We start from the raw sequence: 21,286 nt of genomic DNA on the forward strand, positions 1-21,286 counted from the left end.
GTGATCACCGGTATCTCCCTACATGAACCCCATTGTGCATGTCAGGACATGCTAAGCAAGAGGAGGCAATACTGACTTCTAAATTTAATGAATTTCTTTAATTTGTAAACTTTAAAGTAGTTTTTTTTTCCACTTTATGACTTTTATAAGAAAGTAGCCTCAGAACTGAAAGAGATACTGAAACAGACTGAAGGAAATACGTATGTTAAACACTTCCTAATTTCTAGTAGATAAGTTCTGGTCACCTTGAGAACTTTGCCCATTGATCCTGAAAAAGGATTTGTAAAGAATGGTACATTTCATTTTTAAAAAGATTTTTTATTTTTTTTTTTACCTTATAATTTATAGTGAACAATTAAATAGTAATAATGAAAATAGTACACTTTGGATTAGAAGAAACATAATATAATTTTATAGAATAAAACCATTAAATCTCTGATTTGACGTTTATAAATTAACAAATGTGTATACAGAATATTCATTCATTGTTTATTTATAATTATAGATAAGTGCATAAGTGAATATCGAATACTATGTTAAAAAATGAGTTATTGGTTGAATTTACAATTTAACATTGCCAAATCACTAAACTACACTTCAAACATTTAAGATAAGGTTTTGAATTAATATGTCCATTTGAAAGCTGATATAACACGAGATGTGTATATGCAGTTAATTCTAAATGTAGATTCCTAAAATAGATTTTAGTGAGTGAATTCACTTTCCAGTTATGTTAAATTAACCGTGTCAAGTCCACATTTGAACTCTTAGTGAAGAACACAGTCCAAACTCTGATGTCACACGAAACATTGTGAAACTGAAAAAAAATAAAATAAAATCACTGAGTATTTTTTACTGTCATAAAATTCTACAAAATGTACACTAATAATACTGCATTTAATCAATATCTTACATTTTGATTTATTTATTAAATTTTCCTGAAACAACTATTCTTGTAATTTAATCTCAAGTTATTACCCTAATAAAGTTATGTTATATAGGGGCGCCTGTAGCTCAGTGGTTAAGACACAGTCTTACCAATTCGATGTCTATTGGCGGTGCCGGTTCGAATCCGGCCTGGGGCATTGACTTTTTTCATTGAGTGGTAGTCCCACAAAATGAACAAAAAGACCCCCAACCATGGTTATGTTAGTATAGGACTCCAATGGGAGTCTTGGCCGAAAAATAAAAGTTATGATATTGCTTGAAACATGTTATTTCATAAATTATTATTATGACTTATTTAATGAAAAATATACAATCTAATAATTTTCCTAAACAATATTAGAATGATGAGATAATAGTTGACCCGGATTTATTTAATGAAGAGAAGATGGTTGGGGCTGTGGTCAATGAAGAACACACATAAGTAGAAACTTATTAATAAATAAGTTTACTATATTACTATATTAGTTAAATAACTAATAAACTTATTAGTACCAATGTTTCAGCCAGAATTTCAAGCCTTCATCAGGGCTAAAAACAAAAACTCTAGATAACAACAAATGAATAAAAGGATATTCAAATTTGTTCTATCATACATGAATAATTTTAGTATTATAAGATGACAAAGGCTGTTTGAGAAGAGTAATATTAATATTAAGTAAAAGAAAAGAAAAAATAATAAAATGCATGTTGTATATGTTCGAGAACCTCTGCTATAGTCATTGTAATCACGCAGCTACCAGCTGAGGATTCATAAATTAATTAACAGAGCCTTTTCTTCCCTGAATAATTTGTTTCTTTGAAATTAAACAATTTAGGAAAGGCTAATAATAAATTATAAATAACGACAAGAAGAAGATATAGGGAGAATAATATACAAGAAAGGCTTATTTTTAGCTGACACTTCTTGTTTCTTCATAACTACATTGCTTGATATCAGGACTAGCCAGTTGAAATTTATCGTACTAAAAAAGGAATATATTTTTAACTGGATTTTTGATCACGAGTGAAGGTTTATTAGAAATAACTAAAATTTTATTCGATAAACTGATTAGGCATAGTTAGCAACTTTAAAATAAAAGACAAAAAGGAAAATAACTAAATCATTAAATAATAAAACACTAAAATCTATTTGTGACATTATGATAAATTTTATTCTAAATGTTTAGTACTTTGTGATGAACACAACTAAAATACTAATCACAAATAACATATAAATATCTAGCCAGTACTTCTAAGTGATAAAAAGTGATTATTTTCACTTTAATCACTAATTAATCATGATTATTTTTGAGACTAAAAATTTAGTCATAAAACAGATTATTTTTGTACAACTCTGCTTGATACTGAGTGGTACTTTCATCATTTCCATTAAGATACATGAACTTCAAAAGCAGCTCTATCCACATTTTTCTGAAAAGCCTTTTCCGCATGTTCTCGATATACTATATCATACTGCCAATCGGAATCAACTCTTTCCCCATCGAAATTGCATTAAAGCAAAGTGTTTGTTGCAAAACCAGCTCCATTTTAATCATGGAAAGTTTCACCACGCCTAGCTCAGGTTTTATTATTTTCATGTCAGTTTGTTTTAAATTTCCTTTTCATATTTTCACCTTTTACAATAGAAAAGCATCCAGTTTGGAGTGAAGTAAACTATCTCAGTGATGTAGGTGCAATTCAACCATTTACAAAGAAAAATAGGAAAATTTCACACGTCACCGGATTTGATACCTGTAGGAGTACCTCTTGCTTCAGCGAAATCATCAGATGGTCAGATGTCGACAATCTTTTAAAGAAACATGTTGTACCCGATTGTAAAAGCATAGATTCCCTTGAGCATTATAAAAATTTGGTTACTGAATGTTACAACGAACTTTTGATGAGGATAAGAATGAAAATGCATTCTTAAGAGTTCCTGAACAATAATTATTCCTTCATAATTTTGTGAAATGGTTTTTTTTAAATTAATTTTATCTTGTATTCAAATTAACATTTTTCAATTAATATTGTCTTGAACTGACTTTTTTTTTCTACTTTTATTGTATGTTCCCCTTCTTGAAATTTCACCAAGAAAAAAATTGGAATTTTTTTTTTACTACTAAAAACTACATTTATGATTTTTTCCAATATTTTTATTCCGTGTACTCCATTGTAAATGGTGGTTAATCAAGTTTGGTTCAAAATCAGTTCCATCCAAAATTTAAATTTAAATTCCGAGAGACATCAAATTACTGAAGTAGTGGAGTAATAATTGTGGATATTGGTTGTTTCGATAATTAGAAAATTTCTCAAAACTGATCAGCATGTCAATGGGAAGTTTTGTTGCTTTCCTGAAAATTTTCTAAATTTGGATGGAGCTGGTTTTGAAGCTCACATAATGTTTCATAATTTATTATTTAAAAAAAAAATCTCTTAAAGGGTTTTCCCATTAGAATAATTTATTAGAAAATAAATAACTTCATAAATTTAGGTATTTATTGGTACTAAATATAAATAAATGTTTTCCAACATGATTCAAAACTATCACACACATGGGGTGTACAAGATTTGGGAGAGAAGAACAATACTACTCTTGTGTCTGATAATTTTGGTTCATTCTGGAAAAGCCTATAATATAAAAATGAATCTGAAAATTCATTATCTAGTTTAAATAATAAGCAAATTACCACCTCAGAAAAATATGGAGCCTCTATCCAAGGTAGTAGGACCAGTACATGAGATTGAACATAGCAAAAGCAAGTGGAAAACACAACCGGGAGTACTCATCTATTCTTCTTGCCATTCGCTTATTAGAGTTAGGAAGTTCGATTGCAATTTTTCTTTCCTAAAAATAAAAAAAGTTTAGTTAATTAAATTAAATTAAAATGAAATGTAAGTAATTGTTCAGAAATTGGGACTGGTATACCGGTAATGGTTCCTGTTTTACCCTTCCATTGATATCACTTGCTAAAGGTACACTCTCAACTGGAATCACCTTCCTCCACATGTAGTTAACGAAAGTGAACTCCAATAAAGCGCAGAAAACAAAGGCTGTGGAAAGGAAAATGATAGGGTAAAAGAAAAAAAAAATATTGGAAAGTAAAAGGTTAAATTAGCAAAAACCCCATTTGGCATTCCCATAATTTTGGGAAAATGAAAAAAAAACTCATTTTCATCCAAAAACTTCCATTTTTTCTTTTTATAAATTCTCTGTAGATGTCAAAATTGTTATCAAGACTGTGTAAAGTTGAAGTATTAAATTATCATTACAAAGTTAAACAATTCCTTATGAAATAAGAAGAAAAATGGAAAATACAGTGAAAAATGAAATTTTGATCAGCTCTTTGATTGACTCCGAGTTGGCAGATGATCTGATCATCTGCCAACTCTGGGTGTGGGATGCTGTTTATGAAATGTTGCAGCATTGAGATCACCTTGTATTATTAGAGGATTATACAACATGACCTATGTTTTTTTTACAGAATCGGCTGTATACTTTTGTGTGTAATGCTCCACACTATGTGACGGGCCTGACTCAATTTTTCAATGGGGTTTTTACTACTATCCTTTATATATTTATTTCTATTGAATTTGGATTTCAATCAATATTTGTCTTCTCAATTTTATAAAAAAAAAAATGTAAATAATAATTTTCTGAACTGCCAGTAGTTCCCAACAAGTAGAAGTAGTGGTCGAATAAGTCAGAAATCAAAAGGTCTGTGGTCCACCTTAACCTATCGATGAGGAGGTGAAAGAAGTAGGGATGGGGCCTATCTTTTTAAAATAATTCTTTTAAACTTTAATTATAAAACTGCAGTATTAAAATATACTCAGCCCTTCTCATTTACTGAACATCAATTTAAAATAAACAAAATCTAGGCATGAACTAAAGATAGAAAAGTACCCCCTTAGGGTAGTCTTTTAGGGCTAATCACCTACTGCCAGTTCCATTCTTCCAAAGTTTCTTCTTGGATAATCCTCTTCCATCTATTTTGGTCATCACCAGTACTGACTTGGAGGTTTTCTAGTTGATCCATTAGACCTTTTTTCTTCACTGTGTGCGTTTGGTAGTAGTCTTCCAGCAGGAGGAGATCAATAGGTACAACCCTTCTAATATAATCAGACTTGCCTCACTAAAACCCCTTTTATTTTTTTTTTCATACCCTCCTGTAAAGATTTTAGTGGGTATTTGGTATGTACATATAGGAGGTATGCGATATGTATAGCTGGGTGTGAAGGATACCTTGGATTACCTTTTGGCATTATAAGGTTAGGTGAGGGGTCCAATGAAGGTTGTAACTTGGTTGGCTTACGCTAGTGGATTATTGGAACGGGGAGGGGCCATTCCGCTGGTTGAATGGTGAAAATTTAGACCTCAGACTTCAAGAGTCTAAAGCCTTCCCTCGTCGAGGACGTTGACTAAGGGCACCGTGCTCTGCCACCTCCTAGGAGGGGCGATCTCGGTGGAGGGGCGATCTCTCTGAAAAGTGGGTTGCAGCAGGCCTTCAACCCATCAAAGAATTTGATGTGCCGTCGGCCTATATACTCCGGCACAGTGGGGAGTCGGAGCTCTTCACGTATAACTCTGTTATTGGCCCTCTGGAGCGTGGTTCCCCCGACGATCTTATGGAGGACAGATCCCTGGAAGTCCTGTAGTCGAGTTATTGTAGTTATGTAGAGGTGTCTCATAAGAGGGGCACCGTGGAGTAATGTAAGTCTTATAATGGATCACTAAAACCCCCAGGTGGCAATGGTCATATATCACTTTCGAAATATTTACTTAAAGCGAGAAGAGAATACTTAACATAGTTAAATCGAGCAATATCTATAAAGATTCTAAAATTGAAAAAATGGCACGAAATGAAATGAATTTGTAAATATTTTACTTGAGATGCCCCTTCTTCCCATGGCTCTCTGGGTAGTCTCTCAGTACCCACCTCTGGGCCACAGATCACCTGTTAGGAACCACCACTTTAAATTCATTACTTTTTGTATATACTGACCTGTGCATGTCCCCATCCAGACGTCTATGGCTTTGACGTAGCTCACTTGAGGTAAACCACTCTGAATTCCTAACATAAAAGAAACAGTTAGAAACGTATTAAAAAGAAATAAATGTTATTATGCTTGTTTTCATAAATTGAGGTATAGAATTCCAAAACCAGCCAATTTCATTTTTAATACTTACTAGATGAAAGAATTGAGGGTTCTGCACCAATAATAAAGTTGATCCATTTAAAAAAATTTAGGTAAACTAAAAAAAACAAAAAGAAAAGTTAAAATAAAAACAAAAAAAAAAGTTAAAAACCCAGTTTTTGAGATAACTATGCTTTTATTAAAAACAAATAAAATCTTAGCATTAAGAAATTAAATTAAATCTTCTCGAAGTGGTGGCAAAACTAATAATAGGAGCATGTCTTTTTTTTATTCTAACATTCAAAATAAAATACCAAGTAAAAAAATATATACAGAAATAAATGCTTGAAAACTCTTTAATTGTAAATAAAAAAAACACTATATAGACTGTTAGACAATAAAATTTAATTTCATTTTTTTTATTACTCTTACTAAGTTATTTCTGATATGTGGGGGGTGGTTGTCTATAGGTAACCTGCATTTTCTGACCAGAGTAGGGGAGAAAACATGTTTTCATTCTGTGAGCGTCCTGAGAAAATGAAAGTTAATCCCTAGATCAGCATTCCTGCAGTTGTGAGGTTGCTAAGGTGACATCTAAACTCCTGCTACAAATGGCATTAGGTGCTCCTATTTTGCAGACAATGATGGAACTAAGGCCAGAGCTACTCAATTTTTATATCATGAGAAAGAGCAATTATTTTTTGTGGTGGGGAGAGGGACACTGGTGATTCTAGAAAGAAAATTTTTGTATTGTAATAGGAGAGTAAAATATTAGAGAAAGTTAACAATCCTGGCAGTGCTGGTCCAATTGCCTCCTAACAGGAGGGTATGATCTATTATAATATAAAAAATTGTTCAAGTAGAATTGACTTAGGAAATGGCTGTTCTGTTCTAATTATTATTATTGTGGGACTAATATTTTCTGCCTTAAGCTATAAGAGAGAACGTATAGTCATTATAATTGAAATGTTGATAGATCATTTCTTTCCAGAAGTTTCACTTCTCTTGGCCAGTTCTAAAATTGCCATAATTTTTTTTTTAATGGGTATCCTCTAAATTAAAAACAGGCAAAAATGTAACTACACCTTTATTTCTGTAAACCCCCTCAGTTTATTGCAAAAAACTGTTGTATTACTTTTTATTTAACTTTTTGTTGAAGAAATTTCCTTTCATTGCAATAATATAGTACCAAAACTGTTAATTAAAAAAAATATAAATTTGAAATGGATTTTCTATATGTAGTATGAAATTCCAAAATGGGTTTTGGAATTCTACGCCTCGATTTATGATTGGAGTTATTTTGTTTACTAATCAATAAAAATATATATTTAAAAAAATGATGCTTTTCTTTACACTTCTGTCATACATTAGGACTGGACATCATATATCAGTACATCTATTGCAATATACTGAAATAAAGTTTACCAGATGATTGAGAAGAGACAGCAAGGAGTGTTGTAACTCCTAGAGTTGTCCTCCCAGGGACAGAGTCAACGTCCATCCAGAAGGATACCCAAGAGATGACGACTATAAGAATGGTAGGTAGATAGCTCTGAACAAGGTGGAAACCAACAGACCGGCTGAGGTAGAACTCTGCGACCAAGCAGCTGTAGTTTCCTGTTAATAGAGGATAAGTGTTATATAGAGTTTATCTAAGCATTTATTTTATATTATTTTATTTATTATGTAAGTATAGAGCAACTAGTAGATGATTGTACGTTATTTATCATAACCTGACTATTTAAAGGATAAGAAGAAATCATTACTTATTTAACATTCAATTTTGCTCATGACAAAGTCTAGCTCATTTGGAGTTTCACTTATTAGTGAGATTAAAAATTAAAAGGAAAAAATAGTCAACTGAACTTTTCACTTAAAAATGGCTATTTTTATGTTTTACATTGACATTTTTACTTAATCATATAAATAATCTGCCTACAAACTATTTATAGGACATGATCGGGCACAATTCATCTCACAGATTATAAAGGAAATAACAATTATTATCATTGAAATAGTGGTAAAAACATAAGTATATAACTACTGTAGAAAAATGAAAATAAATTATGAAAAAAAAGTCCTTATTATGAAGAAAAAATTATTGTGTAGAAATCCTAGTCTTTCTTAGCACTTGCTGAGAAGACCAATAACTTTATTTGTATCGAAAGATAATGTAGGGGTTCCACCACTTTCCTTGTTTCGCCTAAAGGTTTCCACTATTTCCCTACTTTTACCAAAAGGGTTCCACAACCAGATAAAGGTTGGAGACCAGTGGTACAGAGGGTACTTGATATGATCTCTCAAAACGCCTTGATGCTGCGATTTCATTTAAATTGTCAGTGATACCAGAGTTAGAAGGTAGGTAGAAATGAGATAAAGGGAAGTTTGGATATATGGGGGGGGGGAGGGGGAGTTACTGGAAAGAATACCTGTCTTTCCACCCTACCGCAAAACTGGAGTGAACAGCTCTCTAAAAATTGTTAAAATAAATGCAATGGTAGAAGAAGGGATTTTTTTTGTACCCTCCTGAAAAGACAATAAATTCATACTAATACAGGGTATTGGAATATGTATAACTATATTGAAATTTTCCTTTGATTGCCTAATGGCATCCATAAGGTAATTAGCAGGGTAAAATTAAGGTTAAGCAGAGGAGGGACCATTCCGATAGTCAAGTTTTTTTTTTTTCTTACTCCTAATCTTTATTAATATACAACTACAAATATATACAATTTACTTAAACCTAATTATATATACACATATACATTTAATCTTGGATTGCTGCGTGGCTTTTAAGATGAGTACGCCGATAGTCAAGAAATTTTTTTTTTTTACCTCCTAATATTTTATTTATTATAAAAAATACAATATGTACAATTGAACTTATAGAGTAATTTATATAAATACAAACATTATATACAATCTTGTCTTGCCAGATGGCATTTTAAGATGGGAATACATGGTCCACTGAAGGCGGTTTATATATGATGGCATGTTTGCTGGGGCTCACCAAGAATGGGGAGGGACCAATCAGGCTGGTAGACTAGTCAAGAAAAAGGGAACTGTCTGTCTTTCTAGCCTAAGTGGTACCAGTTCTTAAAACTTGTTGAAATAAGGAAAGTGAGGATGTATTTATTCATGATAGTACAGAACATTTCTGCTTTATAACTTTATTGATCAAATATTAAATTTATTAATAATTACAATGTTGCATAATTATGTATAGATCCATGTATATTAATTATTAAATGATATAATTTAATCGAGTTTGTTGACTTTACAACTCTAAAGTTCTTCGTGTATCTTCTTCCAGGAGCGCTAGTTCGTTTGTTAGATAAAGCAGTTGTCTACAGTTTGCCGCTAGAGCGCACTGCTATAACCATTTGAGCCATTATAGCTTCTTATGCTGAATCTACTTGTTAGCCACTTATATCAAATCCATGACTTCAACAAATGATTGGTAAACATATGAATTGTCGATATCTAAACGCTTGTGTTGTGCTTTTGAATTTTTTCTCCTTGATTTGTCATAGTTTTCTTCTTTGGAATTATAGGAAACACTTTCACAGTATTTCTTATATTTTTTGGATGTTGTTCTGTGGCTAATGATCGGTTGGACTAAACTTAAATTTTTCATAATATCGGTATTGAAGTATATTCCCTAAATATCCTGGTATAGGTTTTGTTACACAAGTTCCCTGAGTTGTCCAATAGATAAACGAAAATCGTTGATCATTGTAGCCCATGGACGAAAACTATGACACTTTCACATGGTACATTGCTTAAGGATATTTCATTATTGACATCAAACCATACTTTATGTTCAATATATAATCGTATCTGTGTCTTATTTAGTCCAGGGATAATAGTCCGTTACTTTTTAATACTTAACGGAAAATAATTTTAGTAAAAGTCTATTTTTTCTCTCACATCTTAATCTTTATCTAGTTCTACCCATCCCTACAATCCACCTTAAAGTTTGAAACAGCAGTGGCCAAGAGAATTATTGTAGAATAAAAATAGACAGGTGGAGATCTGGCTATGATCAGATGTTCCACTCAAGTTGAATGTTTGCGGCTTCAGCGTAATTGCTCAGCCTCCACTGGCTCATTACCAGTGACGCGGTAACAGGGATGCGCTGGGATTCAAAAAGCCATGCTCTACCCCTCACACGTGAGGAATAGAGTGGGCTCAGCGATCCTCAGGTCGATAGTGTAAATATTGTATATAACAGTGCCAATGTGACTAGTGACTATATTATTTATTTATTATTATTATTATTATTTTCATGTACATAATTTGATTATCTTCATTTTCTTTATCCTTCTGTTTATATATATTGAGATTTTTTTTTTATTGTACTTTTTTCATTTTAGTATGAATGTGATCACTATTACCTATTGCCCAATAACGTTGTGCCAGATTGTAATTTCTATCAATAAAGAAAGCTTTTAAAAAAAAAAAAAACTCTCTCAAAACGTTAGCAGATTGTCCCCAGATTAAATTTATATTTATTCTACAAGGACAAATTTTTTTAGTGACTTGTTTAACCTTCAAATCCAGAAAATTTATACTTAATATCTTTAATGACTCATATATTTATATATTTGATAGATTTAAAGACAATAAAAGGTCAGTCAAATATATTTAATCAATCATGAATAAATTGTATTATAAATCAAATTTGATAAGAGCAATTTGTTTGATTTTGACGACCTTTGATGTCATAAAAGTTTGAAGTCAATTTAATATATATCCTACGAGCTATAAAAGATTTTTATGATACTTGTGCTGCAAAACTGGCGTTGCATATCATGAATTTGCGAAACATCTGTTCATGACGGTAATAAACGGAATTAATTTTCGGTTTCAGCGCCAAAAAAAATTGGATATCATCCAAGATTGTCAAATCAGATTTTCTCAAGTTCTTTCTTATAGACCTTAGTATTTTTTTTTTTCAGAAGCCTGGACAACGATTTAAACTCCTTTATGTATCTTATTTTTTAATTTATATTCATGTGTTACCTACTTAAGTGTACTTATATTAATTACTTTATTATTAATTTTCTATTATATATTTACATATCTCTGTATCCCCACTCATTTGGTATATTGTCATTTTTAATCACTTACATATATTCTATCCCATTTTTTTAAACTTTATTTCTTCTTTGTTTTTCTATCCATGAAATTGTATTTAATATTATTTTATTTTATAATTTTGTTAATATTTCTTCTCCCCCTCTATTATGTATATTATCATTTATTGTGTACCTAACGTTAATAATTTTTATGTAAGCTCCTTTATGTTTAAGAAATCGTTGGATTGGAGGTAAAAATATCAAGTGATATTTTTGACAAGTATTCTTGATAATTAAAGAGCAGGTGGCTCAGTGGTAAGGAGATGTGTTTCTTACAGAGTGACTCTGACTTTGACCTTGACTTCCGTCAAAACAGCCCTGACGAAGCCCTGCAACGTGGGGCGAAACGTTGGCTCAAATAAAAATAGTACATCCATTTACTGTTTGTGTTTTATTTTTTCCATTCATTGATACTCACGGTCAATCAGCAATCATCCATTTTCTGTAAACGTGAGCCGTGAACCTGTTGGTTCGGGAGATCTCCGGGGTCCACTTAGCCTAATAAAGTGGTGTTACGGTTGCCATGGTGAAATGAAAACACTGGCGATATCTGCGTAGACAAGGGATGTTACGGTTGCCATAGTGAAAAAAAAAAACACTGGGGATATCTGCGTAGACAAGGGATGTTACGGTTGTCATGGTGAAATAAAAACACTGGCGATATCAGCATAGACAAGAGGTTTTACGGTTGTCATGGTGAAAACAAAACAGGAGCGATATGTTTTAGACGAGTGGGTTTTTTGTTTTTTTGGGGAAGGCGATAGTTTTGATTTTGGAACACGTATGTTCAGACGAGTGGGTTTTGGTTTTATGAAGGTGACAGTTTCATTTTGGAACACGTTACGATTGTTCAGTGTGAAGTGGTGATAGTTTAAAGGCCCTCTGTCTGTACTGTTTGAACCGAAATAGCACCATATGAGAAATGTCATATATGTTTTGTTTTTCAAAATTGTGGTGTTTTACTTCAATAGACGGTCATTAACACTAGAAGTGGAGGACTACGTGGGGTTTGAAATAAATTTTATTTTGTTTTTATTTTATATTCACTTTTATAATCTTTTGGATAATAATGTAAATATAGTTATTAAGGTTAAGGTTAAGTCAACCTATAAGTTTTAATTGTTTTATTAATTGATAAGAATTCTTTTTTTTTTCTTCTGTATTCTCTGTATATATATATTTCTTCTTATTATTAAACTTTTGTACATATAGTTCTGCTGTTCTTTCTTTGCTTTCGACTTGTTAATTTACTTATATTTTTGTTTTTGTTGTTGTTCACGGGATATTACGATAATTCAACAGGTGGGTAGGCAATACCCCTAGGTTTTCTTTTATCTACATGTAAAGGTGTTCGCCAGTGGTCATAATTCAACAATTGTTTATATAGGGGTATATTTTAGGTAAATTGTCGGCATAATGCTTCGGGGTTTTCGTTATTTCCAAGAAAAAATAACGTGGGCCTAAGGAGTAATTTATTCTTTTTTTTTTGTTTTGCGATTATATTTATTTTTTTATTATTTTCCTTTAACTCACCCCCTTCTCCGCTGAGCGTGGGCAACTGTAAACGATAAACACATAACTAAGGATAAGTCAAAATTTGTGGTTATATTGTCGGTACCCATAATTGGATAAAAATCTGGTAGTCGAGCGTGATTCTGACCAAATCACCTCCTTGCACAACTGTTGGTCTAATAACTGTACCAGTAACAAAGTACTTCACCTCTGAACCTTCATGAGTTTGTAGAGTACAGTAATTTAAGTCTTGATAATTAGCCATTAAATATTGAAAAAATCACAATTTTGTGGTATTATTGAAAATTACGTTGATAATTAACCAATAAATATTGATGATTACACAATTTAGTTAACATTGAAGAGAAGATTAGGTTTAGGCGAAGATAGATAGCAAAGATCCAAACCCTCACAAACATGTTGCTTTGATCACTCTTTACTCCAAGCTGACTATAATAATGTTTATTAGTTGGAATCAAAAGACTAGACGAGCTTTTATATTAGAGCTGTTTGAGAACTATATTAGAGCCGCAGTGACACCGGGGATTTTAGACCAAGGCTAAGACTAGAACTAGGACCTTCATCCCCTTTTACGACTAATAATACTCCGCAGGATCACATTTCATCTCCTTCCTCGCGCTTTAGGGTCCTGGAGCAAAAAATAAAATTTGAGGGTGTCACAAGCTCTCTTCTGGGCAGTAATTCTTACTTTTATACCTTATGCCGAGGTATGACATATACCTGGATTAATAGAGGCGTTGACTATCAAAATGGGATAAATTCACTTTATATGGAATAATTTTTTTCTGGAAATTTTTAATATTTTATTTCTCTTCTATCTCCTAGTAAAATTAGGCTGTTAATGGAGTAAATTCACGCATGCGCGAGGGTGTAGATGGACTATTTGGACTAGCAGGGGTAAGTTTGCTTAGATTTGTGGCTTACTCATTGAGTGTTGGTTTTTGAGAAAATATCAAAGGGTGATTCTGCAGCATTCACACGTTTGAGTTCAGTTAGACTTGTTTTAGAACTGCCAAAATATAAATATTTTCGATTCCAGTTTGTTTGTTTGTTTTTGTTTAGTGACGTAAAATATCATTGGTCATTAAGTCCATTTATACCTTATTTAATTTTTCTTACATTTGTTTAATTTAATTTCTTATTTTATTTTTATATTTTTTTTGTCTCTGCCCGATGTCATATTTGTGTTATATGTAAAAATTTACTGCTTTTGATTGTCTTATTAAAAAACAAAACAAAAAAAACATGTTGATTTGAAAAAAAGGATGAAGAGAAAAAAAATAGAAGTAAAATCAATAATAACAATTGATGAATATAGAATTTATAACAGCATGTCCAGCAGCTGCCTGGGTTTCAGTATTTGGGTTGAGGTTGGGTTTCCCAAGTTGTAGTGAAACCCAACCTCAACAGTCACTGCTCCTTTAACTGTAGATAATTTGGTGTGGAACTTCATGAACCGTTCTTTGATATAATCCTTTATTGACTCCACATTTGTAATTTCCGATGCAATTGGTTGTTTCTTACCAACCAAGGAGCATCCACTGCGATTTTTAGGACTTTATTTTGAAAAGATTATAGTTTTTTTCCTTTTCGTAAAAAATGGCACTTCACAGCCGTACATCAGCAGTGGCCTGAGAATAGTTTTTGAAATAAGAATAGCTGTTTATGGTTTTAATTTGGATTTTCTATTAAGGATAGGATATAACATTGCTTTTCTTCTTAGATATATGATGTTTGTTTGTTTTTGTTTAATGGCGCCAAACTTCATTGGTTACAACACCATTTATATTTTATTTTATTTTTCTTATATTCGTTTAATTTTATTTTTTATTTTTTTTTTTTCCAATCAATATTATATTTGTGTCAGTAGACCTTTTAATTTTAAAAACTGAAGCACCAATTTCACTCTTTTATCAACATCTGTGAGGATTTTTGAAATATTCGAGTTTAATCCTAAGCTATTGAGGTATGACGTGAAATAAGAGCATTCTTGGAAAATTGGCTAATTGTCAAATTGTTGATGCAATACTGGCAGTTCGGAGAGGTTTGTTTTTAAATAAGATAGGAGTGGGTGAGCCTCGTGTGACCTACTCTCGCTTGGTCAGAGCGACATTTGCGGCTGGAGTTACCCCAGGGCTTGACGTCCTTTTTAATGATTTTTAGTTAACTCTACTCGGACTATAATTCCACAATGATTGCTATTTATCTTAGATTTCCTTCTCGAAGGGTTTGCTCATTTCTGATGGAGTTAAAATTGCTTTACCCGCGATTACTTCTCTTGCTCGTAATCGGCCAGTTCATTCCCTGCGATTCCTACATGACTTGGAACACATATAAATGTAACTTACATACCCAGATTGTGTAGAATGTTTAAGTAAAAATGGATGCACAAGAATTTCCCAAACCTTTGATTCTAATAATTTACTCTAGTTTAAGATAGTATACGTTCAAATTCTGTCGATTTGCTATTAATACATTTTTTCTAATCTTGTTGTTTTATTAACTAACTTTGGTGGCTTATTTTCCATTTAATATAACTATAATATACATTTATAAAGACATTATGTGTCTAGGTAATTAAATTAACAAGTTTCTGATAAAAATTCCAGATATACTCTTATATATCAGCAAGGTTTTCTTCTCAGTGAACGTACCCCAACAGAGCAAAAAATCTTTTTCTAAAGTACCTTTAATTATGTTAATTTTAAATAATTAATCATTTTTTATTGTTGATAGTAATACAAATTGGATAAATTTGAACTATGAAAGCATTTGATACAAAAGGAAAAATAGGAACGGGAATTTAGACACTAAAAAATCAGAAACAGCCGAGAACACCCAATCCTATGTACATAGCTTTGTATTATTTCGTTAAATTGTTGTATTCTTGGCAGAAACAGATTTTATATTCGTCCTTTGTATCTTGAAAAACCCTAAAATACAAATTTTTATGAGAAAAAACTTGCTTTTATTTTTTTCATATATTCTCTTACTTTCTTACATTATCTTATTTGTTTGTATCTTTATTAACCCTACAAAGTGGGGCGAAACTTTGGCCCTCAATTAATATTTTTATTACTACTTGAGTTCATTTTACCGCTCCCGAACCATCTTACTTTCATATATTACCCACGGTCATTCATATACGACACACGGATCATCAATCGACGATCTTTCAATAAAAGCATTTATGAATATTTATGAGGATGCCCCTCCTTTTATATAAATATTTTTACTATCTGCACAAATACAAATCTCTAACTTCAGTAATGAGAAGACAAAACAAAGTAATGAGACTGTTAAATAATAATATTTTTTTAAAAAATCCTTAGTTTATCATATTTAGTAGCAAAAATAGGTATTTTAAATGGATTTGTTAATCCATGTCATTCAGATAAATGATTGATGACTAATTTATGATTGGAGTGACTAACGATCAATCATCTCTTATCAATTTTAAGCTTAATCATCTCTTGAGTTTGCCATTCTCTGCTCCAATCGTTATCTGTTATTTTGTTGTATCCTAAGAATAATAGATTAAGTGAAGTTATTTATCTAAAAAAGGAAAAATGGTGCAACTTCAGAAGGATTGCTTGTGATTTAAAAATTAAAACTTAATAGTTTAAATAAAATAAATTTTATCCACTTTTAGTCTCAAAACATTTTATATTCCTTTATATGTCCGAAGTTGCGGCCGACAGTTAATTTTCACTATTATAATTTATCACAACAAATAATGAATGTTATCTGTGAATAAAAATTTTAATTTTTTATTTAATATGAAAACTCATTCACAAAGACCTTAACATCCCATTCATTGAAGATTTGGCCCAAAACAGATATGCATCTTTTCATTCCAAACTCCTTAATCATCCTAACACATTAATTCATAATCTTTCATCCTTAACAATCCCTGATAATCCTTCGAGGCATCTGAAAAGAAGATGGCCACGAGACCTTCTAATTTAAATTAATGTTTGAAGTACCACCAATGGATGGTTCCTTCCAAAGATTTTCAAGTGTATATGAAACATACAATATATTTACTTATTGTATTGTTTTGTACAGTTGTAAATTACATTAAATAAATAAATAAAAAAAAAATTTAATATGAAGAATTGACAAAATAGGACAATTGAGGACTGAAATTAATGATCTGGGCCGAATTGCCTGCATAAAGTTTTTTAAAATTGATGTGGTTCTAAAATTGTATTTAAGATTGTCCTTGACGATGTCGAATTGGCCGAAGCGTCGGCCTTATAAAGAAATATAAATTGTTTCGAGACTAAAATTGTATAAATTTATTTTAAATAAACATTTATAACCAGACAGACTCAAGAAAGTGTAAAGATTATAATTAAAACTTGATGATTTGTTAAGCAACTAAAGTCACTTTGGCTGGGACCCTGATCAAAATATAATTTTAGGAGGTATAATCAGTGTCTTTTTATTTATTTCTAATTAATTGCTAATTCTAACAGTAAAAATTCGCCAAGTTTTAAAATACCGCTGTGGCATTTAAATATATTAAAGATGAGGTGTAGAAAGTTGACCGTACATTACTAAATGGAGAAGATGGTTGCGGGGTGTGGTCAGAAAAACACATAAATAAACAAAAATTATTAATGCCGACGTTTCGACCTGTGTTTCAGTTCTTTTTCAGGGTTATATAACAAAAGAGATAACAACCACCATTTAGAGAAACATTGAAAATTGAAAAGAAATAGTATACTAACAAATTTGAAATTATATAAAATATTGAGTTGAATAATACAATAAACTATTTTGTATTTACTATTAAAAAAATTGTTAAAAAATAGGTAATAATTAGAAATAAATATTACTATACTTCCTAAAGATTATATTCTGATCAGGGTCACAGCCAAAGTGACTTTAGTTGCGTAACAAAACATCAAGTTTTAATTATAATCTTTACTCCTTCTTTAGTCTGATTATTATTGTTTAAATAAAATAAATTTTAAGTAAAAATAATAATATTATTAATAAAAATGTTTTAAAAGTTGCACATAACTATAAGATTTGTTATAGAAGAGAAGTATATTTGCATATTCGATATAAGACGATATAGCCAATTAATTCTCCCAGTCTTGAGACGATAAAGTTTCAATTTCATCCCAGGAGCAATATCGAAAATGTTAATCAAATTAAGTGCCTAAGTGAATGGGCAATAGATGGCGCATAAAGCGGCTTACCGGAATATCTCAATTTCATAGTCCTAATTTAATTTTCATAAACTAGGCTATAAACTTATTTAATCAAACTTAAGCCATAAAAACAACGCAAATAGATTGACAATTGGTCTCTAGTAAAATATTAATTCTGTCAGTAAACAGAACTAATTATAAATTAATTCTAAAATACTAAATAAATAAAGAGACAACATATAAAGTTAAGTAAGACAAAAGAAGTAATTAGAAAACAATAATAATATGGTTTGAACATAACTAATAACCTGGGTAAGGAAAAATAAGAAGATAATTTAGTAATTTTGACAAAAACTGAGATATATTAGGTTGGGGGAAAATAAATCCATTATTTTTACGTGAAATTCAAGACTTTATCTAACATGTATCGGATTGTCCACTCACTCACTCACTGTTGGGCGCTACAGTCCTTGTAGGATCTGGGCCTCTGCCACCACTCTTTCCCATGCCTCGCGGTCTCCAGCGAGATTCCTCCAATTTCCTCTCAAATCGTCCTCCAAATCATCCAACCACCGACGTCTGGGTCTACCCCTTTTCCTTTTTCCTCCTGGTGTACCATTTAGCATCCTTTTAGGTAGCCTGGAGGGCTCCATCCTTTCCACATGTCCCAACCATCTTAGCCTGCTCTTCTTAATAGCACAGAGGATATCAGGCTCTCCATAGGATTCCTTTATTTCGTCATTGCTTCTGTTTCTCCACCTGTGCTTCTCTTTAACGGCTCCAAAGATCTTTCTTAGGACTCATCTCTCCCAAACCAGTAGAGCTCTTCTATTTTCCTTGGTTAGACTCCATGTCTCACTGCCGTACATTACCACTGGCCTAATTATTGTTTTGTATAACAAAAGCTTTGCTTTCCTGGAAAGACTTTTGTATTGGAGAGCTTTCTGCAGGGCGTAGAAACATCTGGTTCCCGCTACCATTCTGCCCTTAATTTCAACTTATAAATTATTGTTCTCCGTCACAACTCCTCTACTTGAAAGTACTGCAGCTGTGAAACATGTTTTCCCCACATCCACAATATCTCTTCTCTCCCGGGTCTTTCTATAGTTTTTCATATATATTTTTTTCCAAAACCCCTACAAAATTTTAATGGCGTATTTATAAACAATGAACTTTCTCCTTTTACTGTAGAACATCTACATTCTAAGGAGTCTTTTGGAGTGTATTATTTTTGTTGTCAGTATATATAAAAGTGTGTAATGTGTTGGGGCACACATTATTTCTGAATTTAACGAACTTAAATCTAATAAAAACTTAATCCTAATACTACGTGACCTTACGTAGTGTGTTGCCAACGCACCGGGGGGGAGGGGGGGCAGGTGTTAACGTGTTGAAAAACGGATTCGTACAGTACTGAAGTGAATCGAAAAATTTGATGTGTCATAGCTTGATGAACTCCGGTACAGTGGGCAACTCGAACAATTGATGCAGCTCCGGTGGCCTCTTCCTCCTCCACGATGTTGTGCGTATGATTTTCCTCAACACCGATTCCTGAAAAGTTTGAAGAAGGCGCTGAGTTCCATCTGATATGATAAACAATGGTGCCCCATATAGTAGTGCTGGTCTCAGAATACTTTTGTAAATCTGCAGCTTCAATCTCAATGAGAGAGCCGGAGAAGTGAGGAGGTGGTTGAGACGATATGACTTTCGTCTTACTGTTCTCGCCTTCTGATATAAATGGGCAGAAAGCTTAACATGACGATCCAGCTTTACGCCCAAATATACGATAGAGTTGGAAGGTGAGCTCACCGAATTATTCACATGGAGAGTCTTCGGTAGTCTTGATCTATTGTGTGCTGTGTGCGCGAACACAACACAGTCCGTTGTGCATATAATGCAGTGCAATGTGCATATAATACAGTGCAATGTGCATATAATCGTAAAAGCATTTCTTATATTTAGTCTTTTCACTATTTATATTAAGTCCTAAATCCTATGCTGCTCTCTTGAATTCTTCTACAGCATCGGCCAGTGCTGTTTTGGTTCTCCCTGTGATGACCATCCGCATAAGCCATGTGTTGTGCGAGCCTATTGTAAATGGTGCCACCCGGGTTTGTCCTTACTTTTCTAATGGCAACTTCTAGGGCGAGGTTGAACAGTAGTGGTGATAATGGGTTTCCTTGTCTTAAGCCACTGTTAACCCTAAAGCTATTAGAGATGCCCACTCGAGTTTTCATCCTGCAACTAATCCTTTCCAGGGTCATCTTTGTTAATCTCATTAACTTGCTGGGTTAATAGATTGTCCGATTTGGGTCAAATGCACCATTTTGTTCTATAATTTGTTGCCATGTTAAATGTTGCTTCATAATGCCTCTCTCATAGAAGTCTTCATCACTATTTAACCGATTTTCACAGTCTTCTCTTGATGGCAATTTCTTATCACAAAGAAAGTTTTCCAATAAAAGATGATAATCGCTTGGTGTCAGGTTCAGACTATATGGAGGAGGCATCAAAACTTCTCAACCAAGCTCCAGGAGTTTCTGGCGAGTCACTATAGAGGTGTGCGGCCTGGCGTTGTCTTGATGGAACACGACACCTCTTCTGTTGGCCAATGCTGGCCGTTTCTGGTCAATCGGTCCAGTTGTTGACAATAAAGATTCGAATTAAGTGTTTGGTCTTATGGAAGCAACCCATAATTAATGATTCCTTTCCAGTCCCACATATTGCTCAGCAGAACCTTCCTGACCACCGTTAGAGCTTCTACACCGCGCTGTGACCACGATCGTTTTCGCACAATGTTGTCGTATGTGATCTATTTCTCATCCCCAGTCACCATCCGCTTAAGAAATGGGCCGATTTGATTCCGTATGGCCAAGGCTTCGCAGATGGAAATTCGATCCATCATGTCTTTTGGTGTTAGTTGGAGTGGCACCCAAACATCAAGCTTCTTTTTGAACCCAGCTTTGTGTAAATGGGTTAAAACCTAAATTGCGCGTAATTAGTTGTTACCGTATCGGGACCATAAACACCATTCACAATTACAGCCGCCTGGCTTGAATTTTCGCCTTTATCAATGAAAAACTGTAAAATGTATCGAATTTTCTCTTTGTCAATTTCCATCTTTAACACCCTTTAACTCACAACTGAATGGACCTAACAAAAAACAGCAAATGAATTTTTTTTATTAGTTCATTTGAATGTTTTTTCATTAGTCCTACATGACTAGCATCCTAACGACCTGTCATGTTAACTCCCAATCCCTTCCGGCACATTATGAAGAATTTCTCGATTACTTCCTCCAAAATTTCTACCACACCATTGCAGTCTCAGAAACGTGGCTTAAACCCAATATCCCAACTTCCTCTATCTCCATCCCCAACTATA

At 32.7% G+C, this 21,286-nt stretch overlaps 1 protein-coding gene across 1 annotated transcript in view; it reads right to left on the reverse strand.

Moving 5' to 3' along the window:
• Positions 1-405: 405 nt before the first annotated feature.
• The window catches only part of LOC106686763 (glycine receptor subunit alpha-3), a gene marked incomplete at its 5' end in the record, with an annotated part of 183,910 nt that continues 163,029 nt past the window's right edge, over positions 406-21,286 (reverse strand). The window contains 6 exon segments of the mRNA XM_067051579.1: positions 406-817; positions 3,618-3,772; positions 3,854-3,978; positions 5,931-5,999; positions 6,116-6,181; positions 7,489-7,680. Coding sequence (XP_066907680.1) covers positions 3,638-3,772; positions 3,854-3,978; positions 5,931-5,999; positions 6,116-6,181; positions 7,489-7,680 — 587 coding nt within the window.

The sequence above is a fragment of the Halyomorpha halys genome, unplaced genomic scaffold (genome assembly GCF_000696795.3).
Source record: "Halyomorpha halys isolate HHAL.00 unplaced genomic scaffold, Hhal_1.1 Scaffold871.1, whole genome shotgun sequence".
Classification (NCBI taxonomy): Eukaryota; Metazoa; Arthropoda; class Insecta; order Hemiptera; family Pentatomidae; genus Halyomorpha; species Halyomorpha halys.